This window comes from Sylvia atricapilla, chromosome 3 (assembly GCF_009819655.1).
Source record: "Sylvia atricapilla isolate bSylAtr1 chromosome 3, bSylAtr1.pri, whole genome shotgun sequence".
NCBI classification, from domain to species: Eukaryota; Metazoa; Chordata; class Aves; order Passeriformes; family Sylviidae; genus Sylvia; species Sylvia atricapilla.
This window is the reverse complement of record NC_089142.1, coordinates 52,924,956-52,945,496: the sequence shown is the minus strand read 5'-3', so window position 1 is coordinate 52,945,496 and position 20,541 is coordinate 52,924,956. Positions and strand designations below refer to the sequence as shown.

Here is a 20,541-nt window from a genome sequence, read left to right as displayed (position 1 = left end):
AAATAAAGTCAGTTCCTCTGGATTTAAACTAAATCCTTCTGGTTTAGCAATGCACATTTCTGCTTAGGCAATAAACATCTGTCATCTGCCATTCATTAATATTAATTATAAATGGTCACTAGCTCATGGGATCCAAGTCCACCAGCTGAGATTTTTCCAACTTTGACCTTGTTAGGGTTTGTATAAAAAGTGTTCAGAAGGGTTCTTCGAAGCTCGAAGACGGCAATAAGCGCAATTTGCAGAGTACAGCATTTAGATTATGCACTTAGAAAAAGGGCAGTCACAAGGGGTGATGGGGAGTGGGGGAGGGAGGGGAGGAGGGAATACAGAGCCTGAAATGGAGCTCCTTTAAATGCTTAGGCGTTTTAGACCTTTCTGCAGGCTAATGACAGGGAAAGGCATTGTCCATAATGAAACGAGTCCATCCATTAAACATTACTGTAAATGAAAGGTTGCATGAATTAAAGGTTGTTCATCTCATGTTTCAGGAATGTAGCTGTGTTTCATGTCTGAAGCCTGTTTTCCTTTTAAATGGAGTTCTTCAGATGACAAATGAGAGAGAATTTCAGAAAGCAAATGGGCAGAAGTAAATACATGCTCAAGAACAAAGCAGAGACATAACTGTAGCTGTAAATCTTTACACTGGGGCTACTGTTTGCTTAGATATTGGGGAGGATTAGATTAGAATTGAGAAATTTCATTACTGGGTCATTTTGCTTGTAAAACAAAACAACAATAGAAAATCCCCACAGTTAATTGTCAAATTCTGACCTTACTGTCAGCTGTATACGTTTCACTCATGGAACACCAGTTAATTCTTCCACTACCACTTTGAATTTCAAGGAACTAAAATTAGAAAATTTAGAAAATGCTTTTCCTGAATTTTGCATAGCCACCACATTTTTAAATGAAAAATATTGGGGTTTTTTTTCCAGTATTTTTTTTGTCACTGCAAAATTGTTTCAACAGAAATTATTGAAAAAGAATATTTGTTTGCATTTGTCCTTATTTTGTTGGGGTTTTTTTCCAGGCCTAATCATACATATGATCCCCTCATAGATCATATCTGCATCTATTCTTAAAATAGACACATTTTCATTGGCAGAGAGAGGCTACCTTATATCTCTGGTAAATTAGCAAGAAAATCCAGCCCTGTACTCTTCCTGTAACAATTATTCAAAGCTGGTGAATGCAAAGAGAAGTAGAACAGGTATCTCTGCAATGCCAATGACTGAACTGGACAAAAAGAATGAATAGTTGGTTTCAGTTCTTTGACTCAGGCCCAAATAAAAGTCTGAGCTTGGTAGCAGTAGGCCTTATACTGATGTCAGTGCACAGAGATACTTGGATTTATGCTCTGTAAATGTGCAATATGCTCTTTTTTTGTGGGAAGGCAGCAGGCAAGAAAAAGATTTTGGGAAATTTTGTAGCCATTTTATAAATGCTTATCAAAGAATTATTTAGTCCCTTACTTTTCTATGAATCTGAGCAACTATACTTAGGCTGGCTCTGATGATTGTTTGTCTAACCTTCTTAAAAATCTTCCATGGAGGTTCCCACAACCTCTCTCCCAATCTTTAGGATCTCTGAGAATAACATGGGATGTTATCATCTCGTTGGGAATGTTCTGAAGTTTCCTTGGACCTTTCTAACACAAGATTATGGCAGCAAGTGCTTAACTTTATAATTTAACTTCATAACTTAACTTCATACCCTTTTCAAAGTTACAAAGGTGAAAGAGAGCTGGGAGGTGGCATCTGAAGCAGACCAAGGGCTACATCAGGTGTCAGAGCTGGCAGGGAGAGTAAGCTGAGAAGAGACAATGAGACTGGAGATGCAGAGACCTGGGTGGGGAAAAACAAACAGAGCTGCCTGGGTGGGGAAGAACAGGCAAATATCCAGAGAGATGAGGAGAAACAGCGGCCAAAAATTGCTCCTTTGTTTTCACTTTGTTACAAAGGAATGCTGAAAATCCCTGCTTTATGGTTAGATCCACAGCACTCTGAAGTCAATGGGATTTCAGTGGGTCTTGGATCAGGCCCTTTAAAATAAGGGCAGCTGTAACACAATAATGAATGAGTGCCATGCTGCCCATGACTGCAGTGTTATAACAGCATTGCTATACATGGAAGTGTTCCATAGCCCAGGATTTAGCTGATTAAACAGTGCTGGATGTGTCGCCATTAGACTTGAAACATCCACAGCCTGATTTACTCTCTAGCTTGCATACCCCAAATGTTTTGCATTCTTGGACTAAATTTGATAGATGCGCCATCAAACTTCTCTCTTGCACTTGTTCCTCTTTCCAGGACACTCAGATCAAAATAGTGAGGGGTTTAGGTCTCCAGGTGGTGAGAACCAGGTGGGTCCTGCTCCCAGCAGCCATGTCCCTTCACGTTTACTTTGCAGCAATATTGTCCAAAAGTGAGAAAATAGCTTGATGTAGCATCTGCTAAAGTGTCAGTGAAAAGAAGTTGTCACGGTGTCCCACTGTGGCACACATCCTGGAAGAGCCTCATTTCTTCTTCCAGCAGTGACAAACGTGTCCCCTCCTCAGAAACAGCTCCTTACATCACTAGGAGTTAAGGAAAGGACTTTAGAAGCATTAACTGTGAGTTGTGATAGAAGACCAATGTGGGAAGAAAGCCGGGTACATGAGGTGGCTCTGGCAGAGGAAGGAAGGAAGGGATGAGGCGTAGGGGAGAACCACACACTGCTCTTTTGCACGTGGTCTCTGCCCTGCGGCATTGAGAGGGGTGAATAGGCACAGTTTCCTGTGTGCCTCTCCCTGAAACAATGGGAAGTCCCTGAAGGTGAAGGTGCCATAAGTTGTGCCACAGCTGTTGGCAGCTGTGCCAGGGAGGAAGATCAGAGACTAGGCAGACTCTTGCATGTCTGCATAACCTAGCTGGGAGTTTGTTTAAGTACTCGGTTTGACCTGCCCTCTTCCCCAGTCATATCTGCTATGGAGGGAATAGCCTCAGCTGGTTTGGTGGCAAGCTAAAAAGTGGACCTGCAAGGACCAGACCTCTGCCTTCTTCTCTTTTGCAGAATAGATAGAGATGTGGATTTCACTTTCTGAAGCTGGAGCTTTCAGTCCCAAACATTTTTATTCAAGAGGGAAGAATTTAGGCAGGTGCTGGAAATTTAGTGCTGAATGAATACCTGATGGATACTTTGGAAGGGGGAGGAAGAAGGGTTCTTGAGGAGCTTGTATTCCCTTTGTCTTTTCCTACAAAGCACAGGCATCTAAAATATAGTCAGCTAGACAATTCTGGAGCACAAGGAGGCACCAAAAGGGAAGATCAGAACAGAAAAAGAGCTGATTTCTATCCCTTATTTGGTTTAGTGATCTGAGGAGGACAGCTTTCACATTGTTCACATTTTAATAAAAGAATGCAATCAGCCTTTTTTCTCATTCACTTCCCTTACAAGAACAATTGACCACATACTTCTGTCTCAGCATTGACACTGTTCCTGTTAATATGAGGTTGATGCTTTTTATCATCAGCATGCCCAGCACATTTTTGTAACATGCTCCAGAGGACCTCAGGGCACCTGAGTCACCTCCCCTCTGCTCCCAGGCTCCCCAGGACAGGGAGGAGGCAGAAGAGGAGCTAGCAGCAAAGGAAAGGAGCACATCTTCCAAGAAGCACAGACACAGTGTCAGTCCAGCTCCCTGCAGGGCTTAACCAATTTTGATATCTGAGGGCACAACCATCTTCACCTGACTGTTCATCAAGGTACATGTTATTGAGAGATCACAACCTTGTACAGAGGGTGTGCATTCATGGTTAGTACCATATATACAGAGGCACACAGCATGGATGTACTGCCTGCTTGTGTGGTTCATGTGTGTCTGTCAGAACTGGGAGGTTTGATGGGAATTTAATGTTCACAGTAGCAGAAACAAAATAACTTGTAGTGAAATGAAACATTACTGGTAATTAGTTCAGTCTCTAATGTCTCTATTTGCAGGTATTAACTTAGTAAAGCTTTCAACACAGCCTATGAACAAATCTTGAAAATGCTACAAGGTTAAAAATAACTTTTTCAACCTTTTCAGCCCTTGATTTCTAGTCAGCACATCCTCTACTATTAGCTGTTTTGGACTCACAAATCATTTTGGCTCATTTTGGCCTTATTTTTCCCTCTGAAGCCTATTCACCCAGATCTCTTCTCTAGGTTGTGCCCTTGTTTGCAGACCACTGGCCAGTGGCAGCCGGGTGCTGGCCATGCTCTGCCTTGCTTGGGGTATCCCCAGGATTCCATTTCCCTTCACACTGCAGCTAGCGGATTCCTAGTCTCAGCAGCCCTCCTATTGGAGGCTGGAAATGTGTTAAAGTTAAAGAGTCAAAACCCTTGCAAGGAAAGGAAATGAGAAGCCCTCTTGGCAGCAACAAACGGAAAATAAACAACCAAACTCTTCACAAGACAGATTCCTCAATTATAGTAACTCAGGCTCGCAAAGGCCAGAGTTAGGACCCATTGGCATATGCAATATGTAAACACAGGGATGCAGTAATTAGCTCCATGTTCATTTTGAGGTTTCAGAAGTCCTGTGACCTGCCATGGAGTAAGGTCATTAACCATAACCACACTAGTGACCTTCACACAGGACATCCCATCTCTCACAGTTACATGAGTGAACTGTGTACTGGGATGTCTCCCCGGCTCACATGCTCCAGCCCTCATGTTTTAAATGACACTGAGCTATATAGGAGTGAGAGAATGTGACTTTGTGGAATGGGCTGTGATAGGAATATCTTATTTTCCCACATAGTCATGCTTAGGACTTAAATGTGATTAAGTAAAAGAAGTCAACACAAGAAATATCTAGAATGGTTGTCCATTTTTTAATTATTTTTTTTTTTAAGTCAAAAAAATATTTGTTTAAAAATAGTACTCTGAGGAATTACCGAAGTGGTGTGGGCCTCCATTGCCTTGGGAAGAGATTTTTATCTTTGGAGTATAGAGTGTATAGGGACAGACTATTCATTTGAGTAAGAAGAGATACAGCCATTGCTACACATTTATCAACATGACAAAATACTGCTCTAACCTTATTTTGCCAAGACTAGTAAAATTGGTATTGGACATGAGTATTTTTCAAATCTAATTTTTGTTTTACTGTGGTTTACCTGTGGTTCCCCTGAAATAACACTCATCCTGCTTAGAGTGCCTCCTCACACCACAGCCAATTGAAGACTTCTTGAGATATGATCAGATCAATATGATTGGAAGTATTATGTGGACATATAGGAAGTGGAAAAACAAAGAAACAATAGAAATGAGCTGAGTCTCAGTTCTCTAGGCTATTTAATGGAACCTGCAGTTTTATATTCACATGTATGCCATAGAGTATAGAAGTTATTAATTTAATTTATTTACCCAAAATTTCTACACTTCCCCATTAAAACTCCTTAGCAACAAATCCTGTTCTCTTAGTTCCCTTCCGTTCACCAATCTGCATCTAGGATTCAGCTCCTCATCTCAAAGGCAATTCTCTCTTTCTTATTCCTGCTGTAAACTTAAAAAAAATCATAGTATAGCATCTCTATTCTCCTTAGAGCTTAAACCATTAACTGACCATTAAGCTCCCTCCCCTCCAGGGGGTTGTAGTCTTTTGAATGTTGACTAAAATTATCCCTCTTCCTCTTATAACAGTATTCTGCTTTCAGACTGTACAAGGTGACAAATGCTACATTCCACAGTGAAAGAAACCATGCAATTCTGCATTCACCCACGCATGTCTTCATGTCTAATGCTTAAAAGTTTGCCTGTCAGGAATAGGAACTTTCTTTGGTCTGCATTTGCACAGAATGGGACACAGTTTAAATTAATATTGCTTCTGTCCTCTGAACATCTAAGCACCACCACACACAAAAATTCAATATAAGAACAAGAAACAATCGAAATTTATTTATTTGCTTACAATAATGGAGCTGTGTAACCAGTGTCATCTATCTATTGGCTTGCATCTATCTATTGGCATCTATCTATAATACCCAGATTTCTAAAGTGTCTTTCTTGTTCATAACTATTACTAATTTTGGTAAGTGCTTTTATTCTTTTCAAACTGATTGAAACAGATTCTCTGAAAGTACTTGAAATTGTCTGGTCTCTGGAGGGGTTTAGTTGGGACTCAACAGAAAGTCATATGGTGAATATTCTTTTCTTGGCAGAATTAGTCATGAAAACAAGCAATTCTTTTTCCACAAATACTTTTGTATGCAGAATATCAGAATTTCAGAGTATTTGTCTTTTGTCCAGTAAAAGTCAATCTCATACATTTGCAGACAGCAGTTGAAAAGGACTTGTGTTAGGCCAGAGCACATTTATTAAAGCAAAGAAATAATACTGATGAATATTTTGCAGTGTTTGAGGAGCTCTGAAAGTTTTTCCTTTTCCAGGACCTCTATTTGCCATTTGGCATTAACAGACATGGCTACGGCAAACATATCTCAATTTTTATATGTCAGTGAAGGGTATGAGCCAGGAACGTGTTAAGTGTGAGAAGGTAAAAGTTATAGTATACTGCATAGGGTGAACAAAACAAAGAGTGTGAGGGAAAAAAAGAAGAAGGAAAAACTGGAACTTAATGTTGTACAGTCATGCAGACTAAAAGTAACACATCATCATGGGAGGATTAAAAGATGAAAATGATGAAATAAATTACAGTGAGGTTTGAATGGGACTCAACTACAAAAGGAGCATGTGAAACACATGGGAATTATCATGTCAGATCACACTGGGATCAACTAATTTAGTGCTAAAATAAGTAAAAAGACCCTTTTAGGCTAATTGAGCTATTTGTAGCCTCATTATTCCCGTTTGTGTCTATTCTGAAAATATTAGACATCTTCTCACAGTAAAACATCATTGCATAGCCAGTGAGGGGAAAAAAAGGTTTGCTAGACATCTCATAAGCTTCAATGACACACCAGCAGATGGAAACAAGCAAAGAAAAAAATCCTTCTTCATCTGCTTTATCTCGTTTTGCGTAGTTGTTCCAGAGACATGTCCTTACTGCTGTGCGATAGCAGTGCCTTCCCTGAGTAACATCCTGTCGCTGACCTCAACGTCTCCAGCAAAGTCACTGAGGCATCTGTGACGAGCACACCCCGTCATCATGTGGCCTTTGCCCTACATCCCTCAGCCACAGACATCTATCCAACATGGAAACGGCTGAGAGTGACCGAGCTGACCCGCTCTCCACGGCCATGGAGAAAAGATTAGCAGCACTGCTGGTCACTGCCGGGTCTGCGGCAACACTTCAAAAGACAATGCCACTGAGGTTCAACTCTAAAGCAATGCCTGAGTGGCCACAGGGAGTTGTACAATACAAAAGACCCTTTTCAATATTTCTCAACAGTAAATACAAACTTATTGACTTTCCCTTTCCTTTCAAGTGTTTCTGTTGTCACCTCCTTCTGCACTCACTGACAGGGCACAGCTAGCCTTAAGAACAGAGCCTGGCTTGCTTTCTTGGGCAATTATTCTATTGTTCAAAGGAGAACAGAAGTTCCTTTTTGTGTAATAAGGGACAGTAGCAGTAGGGAAGATATGTTGCCTTGAGATTAAGTTGGAAAGCTTTGTTTCTCCATTTCAGTAGGAATAGAAGGAAAACTTATAGCTTAATTCTTACCTTCCTAGCTTGTCACCATAATTTATCTCTTGAAGCTCTTTTAAGATCTTTCATATGTGATATTCCTCAGTTTTATTAAGGATTATATTTCTTTTTTAAAAAAGTTCATCTCCCTGAAATGATGAATGTGAATGGGAAAGAATTCTGTGAATATTGAGGTGAATGTCAGGCAAAAAAAGAAAAAAGGCTGTCAGACACAGGCATACAAAGGGCACAGACAGAGTGGGAACACAGGTTCCTCTTTTGAAGGAATTATCTACTTAGCATAAAACAGGCTAAAATACAGATTGAGACTTGCTCAAAAGAAGGAAAAAAGCCCACCTTTATCCATATTACAGAAAAGAAGGAAAGAAAAAGATTCATGATTGTGAACGAATTCTTGTGGTGCACAGTATTTTTCAAGTATGGTTTGGCTCAAATCCCATAAAATAAGAATGGATAGCAAAATACGTGAGTAGTTTCTTCTAAAGTTCTTATTACACAGGAACAGCAGGCATTTCTCAAAAAGAAATGTCTTGTCCAATCTGAAGTGTTTGCCAAATTGCTATAAGCAAACACACAATGTCATCGCCTCAAAAAGACCCAGTTTCATAGTCCAAAATTACAGTTCAGTCCTGTATTTTCATCTCTGTCAAGATTAGGCTTTGGTTGGGAAAAAAAATGGACTCTTTGCCCAGTTACAGCGGGCTAATGAGAGGCCATTTCAAGTTGTGCCACTGTGTAGATACAGAAACAAGCATGGACATTTTAAACATAGAAATCTGTAGGATTTCTAAAGGGAATCTGTAAATAGGTTGTCTTGATGTGACCTTGATGCAGGTACACCTTGCTACCTCTTCAGGACACTGCCTGAAACAAGCAGGAGGAGGTGACATCCATGCCCCATAGATCAGTACATCTACCCAGTTCTTGGGTGAGGAGGAGTCATCATAGCTCTCTGGTCCATAAGATCCTCCTTCTAACCACAGAATCAGAGAATATGCTGAGCTGGAAGGGACCCTCAAGGATCACCAAGTCCAACTGCTGGCCTGGAGCAGGACACCCCAAGAGTCACACCATGTGCCTGAGAACATTCTCCAAATGCTTCTTGAACTCTTTCAGGCTTGGTGCTCTGGTCACTTCTCTGGGGAGCCTGTTCCAGTGCTCAGACACCCTCTGGGTGAAGAACCTTTTCCTGATATCCAACCTAAATCTCTGCTAATGCAACTTCAGGCCATTTCCTTGCATCCTGTCACTGTCACCACAGAGAAGAGATCAGGGTCTGCCCCTTCCCCTCATGAGGAAGCTGTAGACAGAAATGAGGCCTCCCCTCAATCTCCAGTTCTCCAGGCTGAACAGACCAAGTGACTCAGCTGCTCCTCATACAGCTACCCCTCAAGGCCCTTCACCATCTTTGTGGCACTCATCTGGACTCTAATAACATTACTGTCCTTCTCATGAGGTACATCCCCAGGTACATCCCCCTTCAGAAAGGTTACAAGATCCAAGCCCCTTGAGCATTTCCATAAGCCATCTGTAGCAACCCTGGCCATCATTTAACAGTGGGACAGGGGGTTAATAATTAGTACCAGCAGCTACTGCTGCCTCACAGTTGTTCACATGGAGAGGCAGCTGCTCCACCTCTTCCACTCACCCTCAGAAGGAGAAATAGATGAGATGGGGAAATGGGAGGAACAGAGAAAAATGGGAGGAATGGAGAAAAGGAAATATCCCATAGTTCCTCCTGTGCCAACCAGAGTAACTTCACTGAAGACAGATCAAGTATCTTCCCCTCTTCAAGAAGGGAAGAATATTCAAACAACAATATCTAATGGGTGGAATTTGTGTAAATCAGTATTTCATAGACTTCTTAAGCATCTCCCAGTCTTAAGATGTGTGATACCATTCCCTCACTGCTGTGCTGGGGAGTAAGTCCAACAAGCTGTTTTGCATGGAGGGACAGTTCTGCTGGCAGTCTTGTTTCTTTGGTGAAAACCAAGTGGAGTTTCCCTTGTCTGCCATGCAACGCTGTGATTTTTCTCCCATGCTGGGACTTGATGACCCAGATGAAGATGGCAGGATCAGGCCGTGTTTGTCACCCAGAGAAAGAGTTCAGGCTGGGAGAGAGGCCACAGCTCTGCAGTTACAAGAATTAAAATCTTGTAGGGAGGTACAAAATAGGAATTGGTTCAGAGGAATCTCTCTGTTGAAGCATGAAACTTAGCTTCCTGATACCCAACAGACAACTCCCACCATAACATGTTTTAGATGGATCTTTTTGTTCTGAGCACTACAATGCAACTTCTCATCTTGGCAACTCTTTCAGCGGAGAGAATTGGGAGACAAAGTGCCTTCCCTTCCAGCCCACCCTGTCTTCTCTAGATCACACAAAGCACATTTTTTTGAGCAGTGTTAGGATTTTATTTACTGCAGGCAAAGGCACAATTCTCTCCAGCCCAAAAAACACCACATCAATGGCAGCTTTGTTGAAGCCTGCAATTGAGGCCTAAGAATTCAGGTGTGAATTATTAAACAAACACAATATCAATCTCATTATGATGATGATAACTTGGTACCTTTTCCTTCCTTCTGACATCTCTTTCTTTGTACAATACATTTTCTGCTCTCGGTTGTAGCTGGGCAAGGATTTCCCTTTGCTGACGGATGCTGTACGATCTCTCTGACCCTTACTTCATTTCCTCTTTTGAAACCACAAGTTTTTCCCTTCTTCATGCAAGGACTCCATGGACTCCACTCACTAGTTTCACAGTGCACTGCAATAAACATAGAACAAACTGAGCCTGACCAATATACTTTTATATACAGAATACATATGGTACATTATTTTCATTCTGCAGCAGCCAAAAGGTGGCAATGGATTAATTAGTAGTGAGTTGCAGCAATGAAATGACAGAAATTGTTAAGGATATACTGTACAAAATAATGTCAAATAATTATGTCTGTTACTATTTTCTACTCGCTGTTCTGTAACTCCATTCCTGAAACAAGGCAATAACAGCACAACCAGTCTCAATGAAATCACTGAGGTTTGTTCTGACTTTGCTTTGGTTTGATGGAGGTGTAAAACCTTTTAGCTTCAGTGGAATAAACTTTGGTCATGCCTGTGTGAAAGGTGAGTGAAGTCATCGGGTCAAGCTGCTGCAGCTTATCTCAAAGGTGGAAATTTGGAAATTGATAATTATTAAGGACCAACTGATATCAAAAGATGTTACATTAGAAGTCAAGTGTCTGGCCATCTAAAGAGCCATCATCTGGAGAATATACAAGCTGGAAACAGGCAAAGCAGAGAAGAATTTTGGTCAGTGTGAGGTTTCAAACTTTTCAGAATGGTGCAGGTTATCCTTTCTAAACCAGAGTGATGTGAATGTGCATCCTTGTACTGTTTGGAAGTCAGAAGTTGTGTCATTTCACACTTGTCCAAAGAGTGTAAACAAAAGGTGGGAATAAACTTGGAAGGTTAACAGTATGGTTTTAATAGCTGTCCTTCTCTTATGCCATCTCACTATCTTTCTCTTGAAAAATAATAGTAAATGCTTAAGATTATAAGCCACCACTGAAGAAGTGAAGAATTCTGGTCCCTCTATAAGGAGGAACAAGTAAGTCAACATTTTTCCAGATCCAGAATTTACTTCTGAATTTTCTGAAACCTAGAAATATAACAGACTTCAGGCAATCTCTGAGTCTTCCTCCAGTGGATTGTCATGTGGGTCATTTTTTTCATGTTCCACTGGAGCTCTCATGTTAAAATAATTGGCTTTCATGGGCACAGAAATGTTCTGGTTTTACTCCATAGCTTTAAATGGCTTTTCCTGTCTGAGACTGACTGTTAAAGCAGCTGAGTCTCCAGCAGTTGGAAAGAGCCATCAAGAAACAAAAATGATCCCTTGAATTTCTTTCAAAGAAAGTCTTCGCTTGAAAATAAAATCATGAAAACCTACACTGCCACCTGAACTAATATATATTTGAGAAGGAAAACACCAAACTACTGCATATTACTCTTATTCCTGCATTACTTCCCCTCCAAAACACTCTATGCCAGAGAGAGCTATGTGATTGAAGCTGTGGGGAAGATTTCCATCGTGGCCAGACTGTGCCTAAGGGCTCCCTGGTTGCTGGTGGCTGAAGAGGTTACTGCTTGTACTGCAGCTCACAGGCCTCATCCAACACAATTTACAGCCAATGTACGAAGATAACCTGAACCCTGCCACAGCTTCAGTGTGCCCATGGTGGGGGATGCTACCTGCAGCTGTTCACAGGCAAATATATCACTTGTTCCTCCTTCATTTGGAGGAGTGGCAAAGGAATGGAGCAGACAGTTAGGTGTGGTGACCTCCAAAATTGCCCTTGTGTGAATAATTGGAGCTTTTGAGTCAGAGGCTGAAGATACAAAAGCAGGTCTCTTCTCCACAGCCAGTGAGTCACAATGACGTAAATCTCACTCCTTCAGTGTCAGTGACACCCTATTTGGTGTTTTGTTTTAATACTCATTTTCTGAAGTCAGGTGATAATGCACATATACCATTTTGGAGATTGGAGGGCTCTGGGGGGGGCTGTTTCCTTACTATGTTAGTTTCTAGCCTTCACCTTTGAAAAGGTAAGCTTCAAAATGTTGTTGCATGCATGCTTTGAAGGCTCAGGTAGTATAAAGGAGCTAAAGTAAAGCCATTAGCATTTTAATCTTTTTTAAACTACATGTGGGATCTGACTCAGGGTTTTTGAAACTTTGATGTTAGTGGTGCTGCATAGCACTGTAACCAAGCAAGAGATATATGTCTTGCTACCTCAGGGCAGACCAAACAGACTGTCTTCCTCTGGCAGAATTGCTCTTAGCATCAAGGCTGCGTTTGTGGGACACAACCAAGTTTGTGCTTCTTGTGAAGTGGCAGACTTGGAAAACACCTTAAGTTTTTGTGCTGGGGAATACATCTTGTCATGAAGAACATTTTCATTTTAAGTTGCACTTCCCTGGTGTTGTAATTGATCATGCCTTCCTTAGATCCTACATCCCCTTCTGAGAAAACGAGGCAGGACATGGGGACCAGACTCACCAATGCTAGTGCACTCCATCGTGTGGTTGTTGGCTTCCAGCCCATCAGGGCACTTTTCAAGGCACTTCCCACTGTATAAGTAAAACCCACTTTTACACTTTGTGCAGAAGTTTCTGGTGAAGCAGGTATCACAGTCAGCTTTACATTCTGAAATGCAAACAGTAAACAACAGTGTTGTTGCTCTTTGCCATGAACTGCCATGGGCTCTCTCACATATACCAAAATCACTCAATTCTAGCGATGTCAGACAATCCTCAAAGGAAGCAAATTATGTTAGGTCTTCTCCTGGCCCATGAGGCCACATGGTGAGGCCAGCCACAAGGGACCCTGGCATGGGTGAGAATTTAGAAAGGATGGCCTGATGCTGAACAGCCTCACACTGCTAATCTTCTTGGAGACCTATGCAAATGGCAGGCAGAGCACAGCATGTGAGAATAACACAATTTGCTTCTGCCCTACACTGGCACCACACAGGTACTAATTAATCCCATGGGGCACAAGTGCTCGTTTGGCTCCACACTACCTATTCCCAGGAGATAAAAAATATTCATCCAGGAGAAAAAAGAAGGAAAAAAAACCCCAAAGCCAGAATTTAGAATCTACTTAGGAGTGGTTTTGATCAACATATCTTTCTTTTTCTTTAAATTATTCCCTGATGTTCAATCAGATGTTCTGTAGTATTAATGTATTCTCTATATAACTATCCAAATTGGCATCACTGATATGTTTCCCAGTTCTCAGAATTTTTTAAGAGAAATGAATTAAACCTTATGTATGGCTCGGCTTATGTTTGATATGCAAGGCCACACACTGCTAAAAAGTGAGCAAATACTTTGCAGTGTCAAGTTACTCTGTAAGACTTTACTCTGGAGTCCATTCATTAAATAACTTTTATTACCAGGTAAAAACTGGGAGAGTTTCTTGGCCATCGCTCTTATGTTTTTATATCACCTGTGGGATTAAAAACAGTGAATTCGACAACAAAAAGAGGCGTGGGGAGGACATTGCAATCTTTTCCAGTTCATTTGTGGTTCAAAAATCTATAGTGGGGTCAAAATGTTGCCTGAGCAGCAAAGAATAGAATTGGCTTCTCTGTCCCCCAGCCTGAAGACAACACAAATCAGTAGATTCCCCCAAATCAGGCTGAAACCTGGCCAGCTGAAGCCTGGCCAGCTTCTACAGGCATTCAGAGGACTACCATGAGTGTGAGACAAGCTGTAAAGAAAGAGACCAGGGCAAACCACATCTCCAAATAATGCCCCCCTGCCATCTTCTCTCTTTGTCGCAGGGGTCAAGCAGGTAAGGGCAGTGGGATAAACAGCTCCAGCCACCACGATTCAGCCTTCCTCGGTCTCCTCTCTCTCTTTAGAGCTGCTGGCATTCTCTTGCTTCTGGAGGGCAGTGCCTGGTGCCCACCAGTGCTCCCTCTTCACAGGGGATGTAGAGGAGGAGAAGGCCATCATCTGGATTCTAGGCAGATCATTCATGCAGAGCCAGGATCCCTGAGCTTTAGGCCACTTTGTGGTCTTTAACTTCTTCCTTGGGTTAATGTTTACTGCAATACTACAAAGAACTGAACAAATAAGGCCTGTCCATCTTCTTCTCTGTTGACTTGATTCCTAAGGAGACACAGCATTCAAGAGAAACAAAAAAATCCATGCTCTTCCCCTTTCCCCAGCACTTACTTGCACACTTATTAATGTCGGGATACCGTGTCCCATAGTATCCACTTGGACACGAGGAAAGACATACTCCAATCTGTTTCATGCCAATCCTCTCCAGAACAAAAAAGAGCCTGGGCTTACATGACAGGCATCCATTGTAGTCAGAGCATGTAGCACACCCTCCTTGGCAACCCTGGCTCACGTTAGGATGCACTGAGAAGAGAAGAATTTAAAGAAAACAAACTGTGAGAGAACAATACATTAAATGAGACCATGAAATAATGGTTCCTCTGCACTTGGAAGGGTGGACTATCCATCTCTCTGACAGCTCTAAAGATTGCTTCATTTTTTCTTATGTCTCTTCTGACCTGACTTGTCATTTCAGAAATTATTTAATCTGCATAAAAATGAGAAGCTCAGCTGACATCTTCACATCTTGCAGAAATAGCCAACAGTAAATGATCTTTGAAATAGATTGCATGGAACAGCAGCATTCTAGAGAATATTAATTTTTCTTTTCCCTATTTTCAGGGGCTTTTCTGCCTTGTGTGCACTTGGCTCAGGAGATAAATTCATGTTCACTTACTCTTACTTTTCCTAGTTGGATGACTAAAAATCCGTCTAGTGTATAATTTCCTTCATTGACTAAATGCCATTTTATTTGAGTTCTGCTGTGCAGGAAAAAGATCTTGTAAGATCCTTGTAAGATCTGATGATACTTTAAAAAAAAGACACGGGAAAGCCATTCTTCTCAGCCTCCTTCATTCCCTGGAATGTTCTCTCTGGCATGTTTTTAATCTCTAACAATTACAACCTGATGTTTAGACTTAACTGTGGCATTTACTCTGGTCCAGTCTCAGCATGTAGCACAGGTAGGATTATATTTGCCTTTCAATTGAATTGTTCTAATTCTTCAGACAAGGAAAGCAAAATTTATTACACTCACTGACTAACTTCTTTTGGGACTTGGGTGTAGCAGGAAAGAAGATGCCCTTGCAGACTATCTTTTTAGTAGCAGACATTAATCTGCTGTGTGATACACTGAAGTGTGTTACTTCTCAGTGGTAGGGAATAAAGTTTTTCATCCTCCTGTACTTTAGAAGTTGTTACCTACTTTTAATTCCTTCTTGCTTGCTTTATTAAATAAGTTGAAACTAAGAAAACAATGAAGCATCAAGTAACTCCAGACCCTCTGTCCCCTCTTTCTTTGGTCTTGTCTTGCATGAAAAAAATGGTCATTTTTTTAAGTGCAAGCTTTAATCTCTCAGCCTAACACATCTGGTTATATTTCATATATAGAAGAAATATAGTCCTCACTTACATTTGTAACTTGTATTTATAAATACTATTGGCTTCCTGTTCTGCCTTCTCCTTAGGCCAGTGATAATTTTGTAAATATGCACATGCCATGGTGTGATTGTTTATTTTAATGCTTTGATTTTATTTTGATCTGCAGGCACTGCTAAATAGTTTGCGCACACAATTAACTTGTTTTTTTCAAGTCCCTTCTGTGGACCCCTTGGAGGCAGACCAGGAGTCCATATGAATCCATGGCTTACATGTTGAGAGCCGCCACTGCCTGCTGCTCAGGGGAGGGTTGCCTGGCAGGGAAGTTCAGGAATACCTCTGTATTTTAGTCACCTACACTCTCAGCAGAAAAGACAGGCCCCATGAATGGGAAAAGCACTTTTCTGTGCTCTGAGGTTTCAATGACAAGTTCTGTGATCTGAAGAACCTCAAAGGGAATTCAAGTTCACTCTTCCTCTTTCACTGATAAAATGAGGAATGAGGGTTATTTCTCTCAGTAGGGCTGGACATAGATGAGACGTACAAACTTTGGCCATGCTGTGCACAATCAATTTCACTAAGAATGCAAGAACTCAAGTCTCTCTGCATACTGAGACACTCATTTTGTAGGACTACCCAGAGGAAAATGTGTTTACAATGAGGACACAACATCATTGTGAGAATAAATGAGAATAGTGAGAGGTTGCAACCCCAATTCAGTTATTATATTTGCTTTCACCAGACTCTCAAAATACTGAGTACTTAATCAATATAATATTTTTTTCTGAAAATATTCCAAAGATACTGAGCTTATTGATTTTGAAATTATTAGCCCAGGAAATATTTTCTTTTTAAAGCTAAGTAAATGAAAACGTCCTTATCTCTCTCTCCTCTCTCTTGTGGCCCTCGTATGAAACTGCTTTAAAAGGCAGACACGGTAATGTGATCTAAGAAGCTGACATTATTTAAAAACTATCTGTGACTTTCCTTCATTAAGTCTGACATTAGGATGAAAAAGCAGCTGAAGTACAAAATATTTGTCATCAAAGCTGCTATATAAAATATGCATGACCACTTTTGACGGGAAACATATTATGTGTGAGCACCTGTGACACATCATTATGAATAGATTCTCTTGACAGAGAAAACATTATATGCAACTGCTCTTGAGGTCAAGATGTGTGTGTGAGCTGAGACAGGCAATACTTTACTATTGAAATATGATAATTCTCTATAGCTAAGATCCATTACATGGCAAATTTCCATCTCCCCTTTAACTCAAGAAGTACTAAGTATAAAATAAAATGTACTCCTATCCATTTACACAATTTCTGTCTCTTTTCATGCATTCTAGATACATCTCATACAAAAAAACACAACAAAAAAGAAAAGTCTGTATTTCCAAATGAAGAATGTTACTGCTAGTGTTATGGACCAAGGAATAGGATAAAATATGCAAGTCAAGTTCCACTGATTTGATGTCATGTTATAATTAACTCTGTGAAGCAAAATAAGCTCCAGTTCTTGGAAATTCTTAAAGAAAAATATAACTGAAAAGTCAGAATTGGCATTTTAAATGAAGTATGTGCTTTTTCTCTTAAAAACTATTAAAGATATATGCTTTTTTGATTGTCTCTTACTATGTCTGGCATTTCTTTGAGTCTTGTATCTGTGTAATAAAATAGTTTCTCATTTGTCTTGCAGTAAGGGTAGACCCTTATTCTGGCCCACGCAAGAATCAAAGCAGGAAGGGACAAGCTGCATGCTCCAGAAACTCCAGGCATTCTTTGAAAGTGCTGGGCTTTGTCATTGAACCTGGGAGAAAAAAATTGTGGAGCAAAAATATTTGTGCCTAGAGAATGAGAGAACACGTTTGAAATTAGGCATCTCCAAGTTCCAGCTGAAGATCTTGTACTTGTTACCCCTCAGCGTCCTCCCTCTAGTTCAGATCCAGATGCTTGCCATATCCTCACAGTGTATGGGCCAGTCCTTCCCCTGCTGCAAAGACTGGGTGGGATTGAAGGGATTCCAGAATCCATTCAATCTTCTGGGTACAGAACTGGCCCTTACTCTTCCTCTCTCATTCCTCAAGTTGTTAGTACCTGCAGATCTCAAGTGCTTCAGCAACCATAACCCCAAGCAAGAAACCAGAAGTTTTATCTCTTTTTTTTCCCCCCATATGAGACACTGAGCTCACAGCTTAAGTGATGAAACATAAACTGGTGAAATCCAGTCAAGGTACACCAGGAGTAAGCATTGCTCAAATTTCTAGACTTAGGCCAACAGTAGAAATGGGTAAGAAACGTATATCGACATTAAGAAGTGCTTTGAAGTGAAAAAGCAGGTGATAAAGCACCAGGAAGAGCAGAGACCACTCCTGTTAGCCACAAATTATAGATGTGGTAAGAGGGATGAAGAGAGATTCAGTGCCTTGGCAGAGGGTTGGGCACTGTGGCCTTGTGGGTTAGGCACTGGCTGAAGAACCAGGAGGTATGGACTGTAGCTTTGCAAATATGTCCAAGAAATGCTCTTGCTAAATACACTTGCTTGAAACCACTTGGTCTTTGGTACAGCCTGCTCTGTTACAACTGCAAAAAAAAATTAAATATAAAAAATTCTCAACAACATTTGGATCTGACTCAATGAGGATGAAATAATCTATGCATGACCCTACTAACCATTGAGTGCTCCACCCTCTTGTATCCAAACACTTTTTGAACACAGTGAAATCACAGACTCTCAGGGATGGAAAACGCAGCATAGCGGTGGGCAAAGCAAATGGTGGGAGCACAGAGATAAAGACAAGTTCTTTCTCAGCTCTTACAGGAACATCACCCAGAAGTGATACAAGCTACTCATTTGCAGACTCATGAGTGGCTATAAGTCCAAAATCTATCCCTCCTTTTTACTTTTTGTAAAACCTAAATGGTGGAGATTATAGAAGACTCCAAACAAATGTTGAACCATTCCCTTCTTCTGTCTGGCTTTAAGCCCCTTTCTTCCCAGATGCCTCTTTTTGTGCAAGCTGTTTGTCCAGATATTAGTTTTAAGTCTCATTAGCAAATGAAATCTCAGAATATTTTCCAAAGCCCTAGTCTGGAAACAATGAGTCTCTGTTAAAAATAGAAAGTTAAGGATAAGGAGCTGAGTTTGAATCTTAACTTTTGTGGATGAAAAGCTAGATTTTGAACATGCAGAGCAAATAAATTCTAAACCTTTGCAATGACATTTTTCAATCAGTTTTACTCCATGTATAGATTAAAATTTATAGAATTCAAAAAAAAAAAAAAATGGAAATAAGAAAATGCAGGAGAAATCCAGCTGGGCATATGTTCTGACAGTGGGAGAAAGCACAGGGTGAAAGAATATTCTTTGCCCATTTGCCACAGCTGAGGTGCACTGTCTCATCTCTGCTGTCCAATAACGAGATGTCCATTTAGAGGTTTGCTCTTGAAATGGATATGCTAAGCAAATGAATTCCATCCCTGCTGCTGTTCCTGGTTTCTCAGGCTTGTGAGTTCTCACAGGAAATATTTTCACAGCAGAGCTGCTCTGGAATTCAGCCTTCCCAGCTGGGCTGCCCCTTGCCGGGAGAGCCAGACCCCACCTCATCTTTTACCACCACGCAGGACCCACATGGACATTAGCCCTTGGTGGGGATTTGGGATAGGAAATCCCATGGGTTCTCCTGTCATTCAATTGCTTTATGTGTTCTCTTACGTCCCTTTCTCTTTCCCTTGCCCAGTGAGAAGCAGCTGCCTGTGGTAGTGGCCTGAAAACAATACTTCATGTAAAGCAAAGCCACTCTCAGTCATGCCGACCGTCCTTTAGGCAAGTGCAATGATCATTTGGCAGTCAGCTCTTCTAATGAGAAAGTCATTAAGGAATTCAGTTTGCAATCCACAGCGTATTTCCTCAGACTCTTTCTTGGACAGTGTCTCTTTGTGTGGAAACGTGTTAGAGGTGGGACACACAATGGTGGGGAAAACACTGAACTGTCGTGCAGGCAATAGACAGTGCAGAGCAAGACAAAGCTCAGGAGTGGTAGGACAGCCCTGGGATGCATGGGCTTGACATTTGGTATTATCAGTGCTAAATAGATTGCCAGCCTGGGCCAAGGTGAAACCTGAGTTCAGCCTTCCAGGTTAAGCTCTTCATGATCACTCAGCCTTAAATTACCTGCAGGGAGGCAAGGGACTGTGATGGGGGAGCAGCTGGGGAAGATAAACCTGTATGCAGCAATTACTACATTGGATTGGCAATAAGTTTCCTGGGATCTAACTGAATCTGTGGTGATAGCTAAGGAATGTGGACTCTCTGTTCAGCCTCCTCTGGATATACAGGAATTTGAGGCACCCACAAAAGAGGCAAAGAGGAAAACCCAGTCTAAAAAACTGTTAAAACTTTAACATCTTCTGTTTCTCTTTGTGATTTAATCTTCACAAATATTTTAGGACTTCTTTCTGAGAGAGTGGTAGCTCTTCCAGAGATTTGCCTGACTTCTATTTTACTTTAGAGTATTGCTGCCTTCTGATACAAAACATGTAGCAAAGAGGATTGCCAAGTGTCTTCCTATGTTTTGAAGGAAAAAAGATCTTATACAAAACAAAAAAATTTTCCTCAAACCTCTGCCTGGCTTGACAATATTTTTCTCTTCAACTTCACATCTGAGGGAAAAGAAACTAATCTATTTTATTTACCAAATGTCAAGACTTCTAAAAAGCAGCAGAAACATGAGTATGGGACTGTTCCACAGTCTCAGGGAGTATCTGTAACTGTTTTGTAGCGGTGTCTACAAGCAAGGAGGCCCTTGGCCCAAATGGCCAAGACCTCATTGGGGATTGCCTCACCATTATTAAACACATGTCTGGCAGAGTGATCCTGAAAATTAGGA

General features: G+C 41.0%; 1 protein-coding gene across 1 annotated transcript in view; it reads right to left on the bottom strand.

Annotated features, from left to right (window-relative positions):
- RSPO3 (R-spondin 3) overlaps positions 1-20,541 on the bottom strand; it is a 58,822-nt gene that overhangs the window by 12,335 nt on the left and 25,946 nt on the right. The window contains exons 2-4 of the mRNA XM_066315347.1: positions 14,382-14,573; positions 12,697-12,843; positions 10,204-10,401 (exon numbers count right to left, since the gene is read on the bottom strand). Coding sequence (XP_066171444.1) covers positions 10,204-10,401; positions 12,697-12,843; positions 14,382-14,573 — 537 coding nt within the window. The remainder of the gene's footprint in view (positions 1-10,203; positions 10,402-12,696; positions 12,844-14,381; positions 14,574-20,541) is intronic.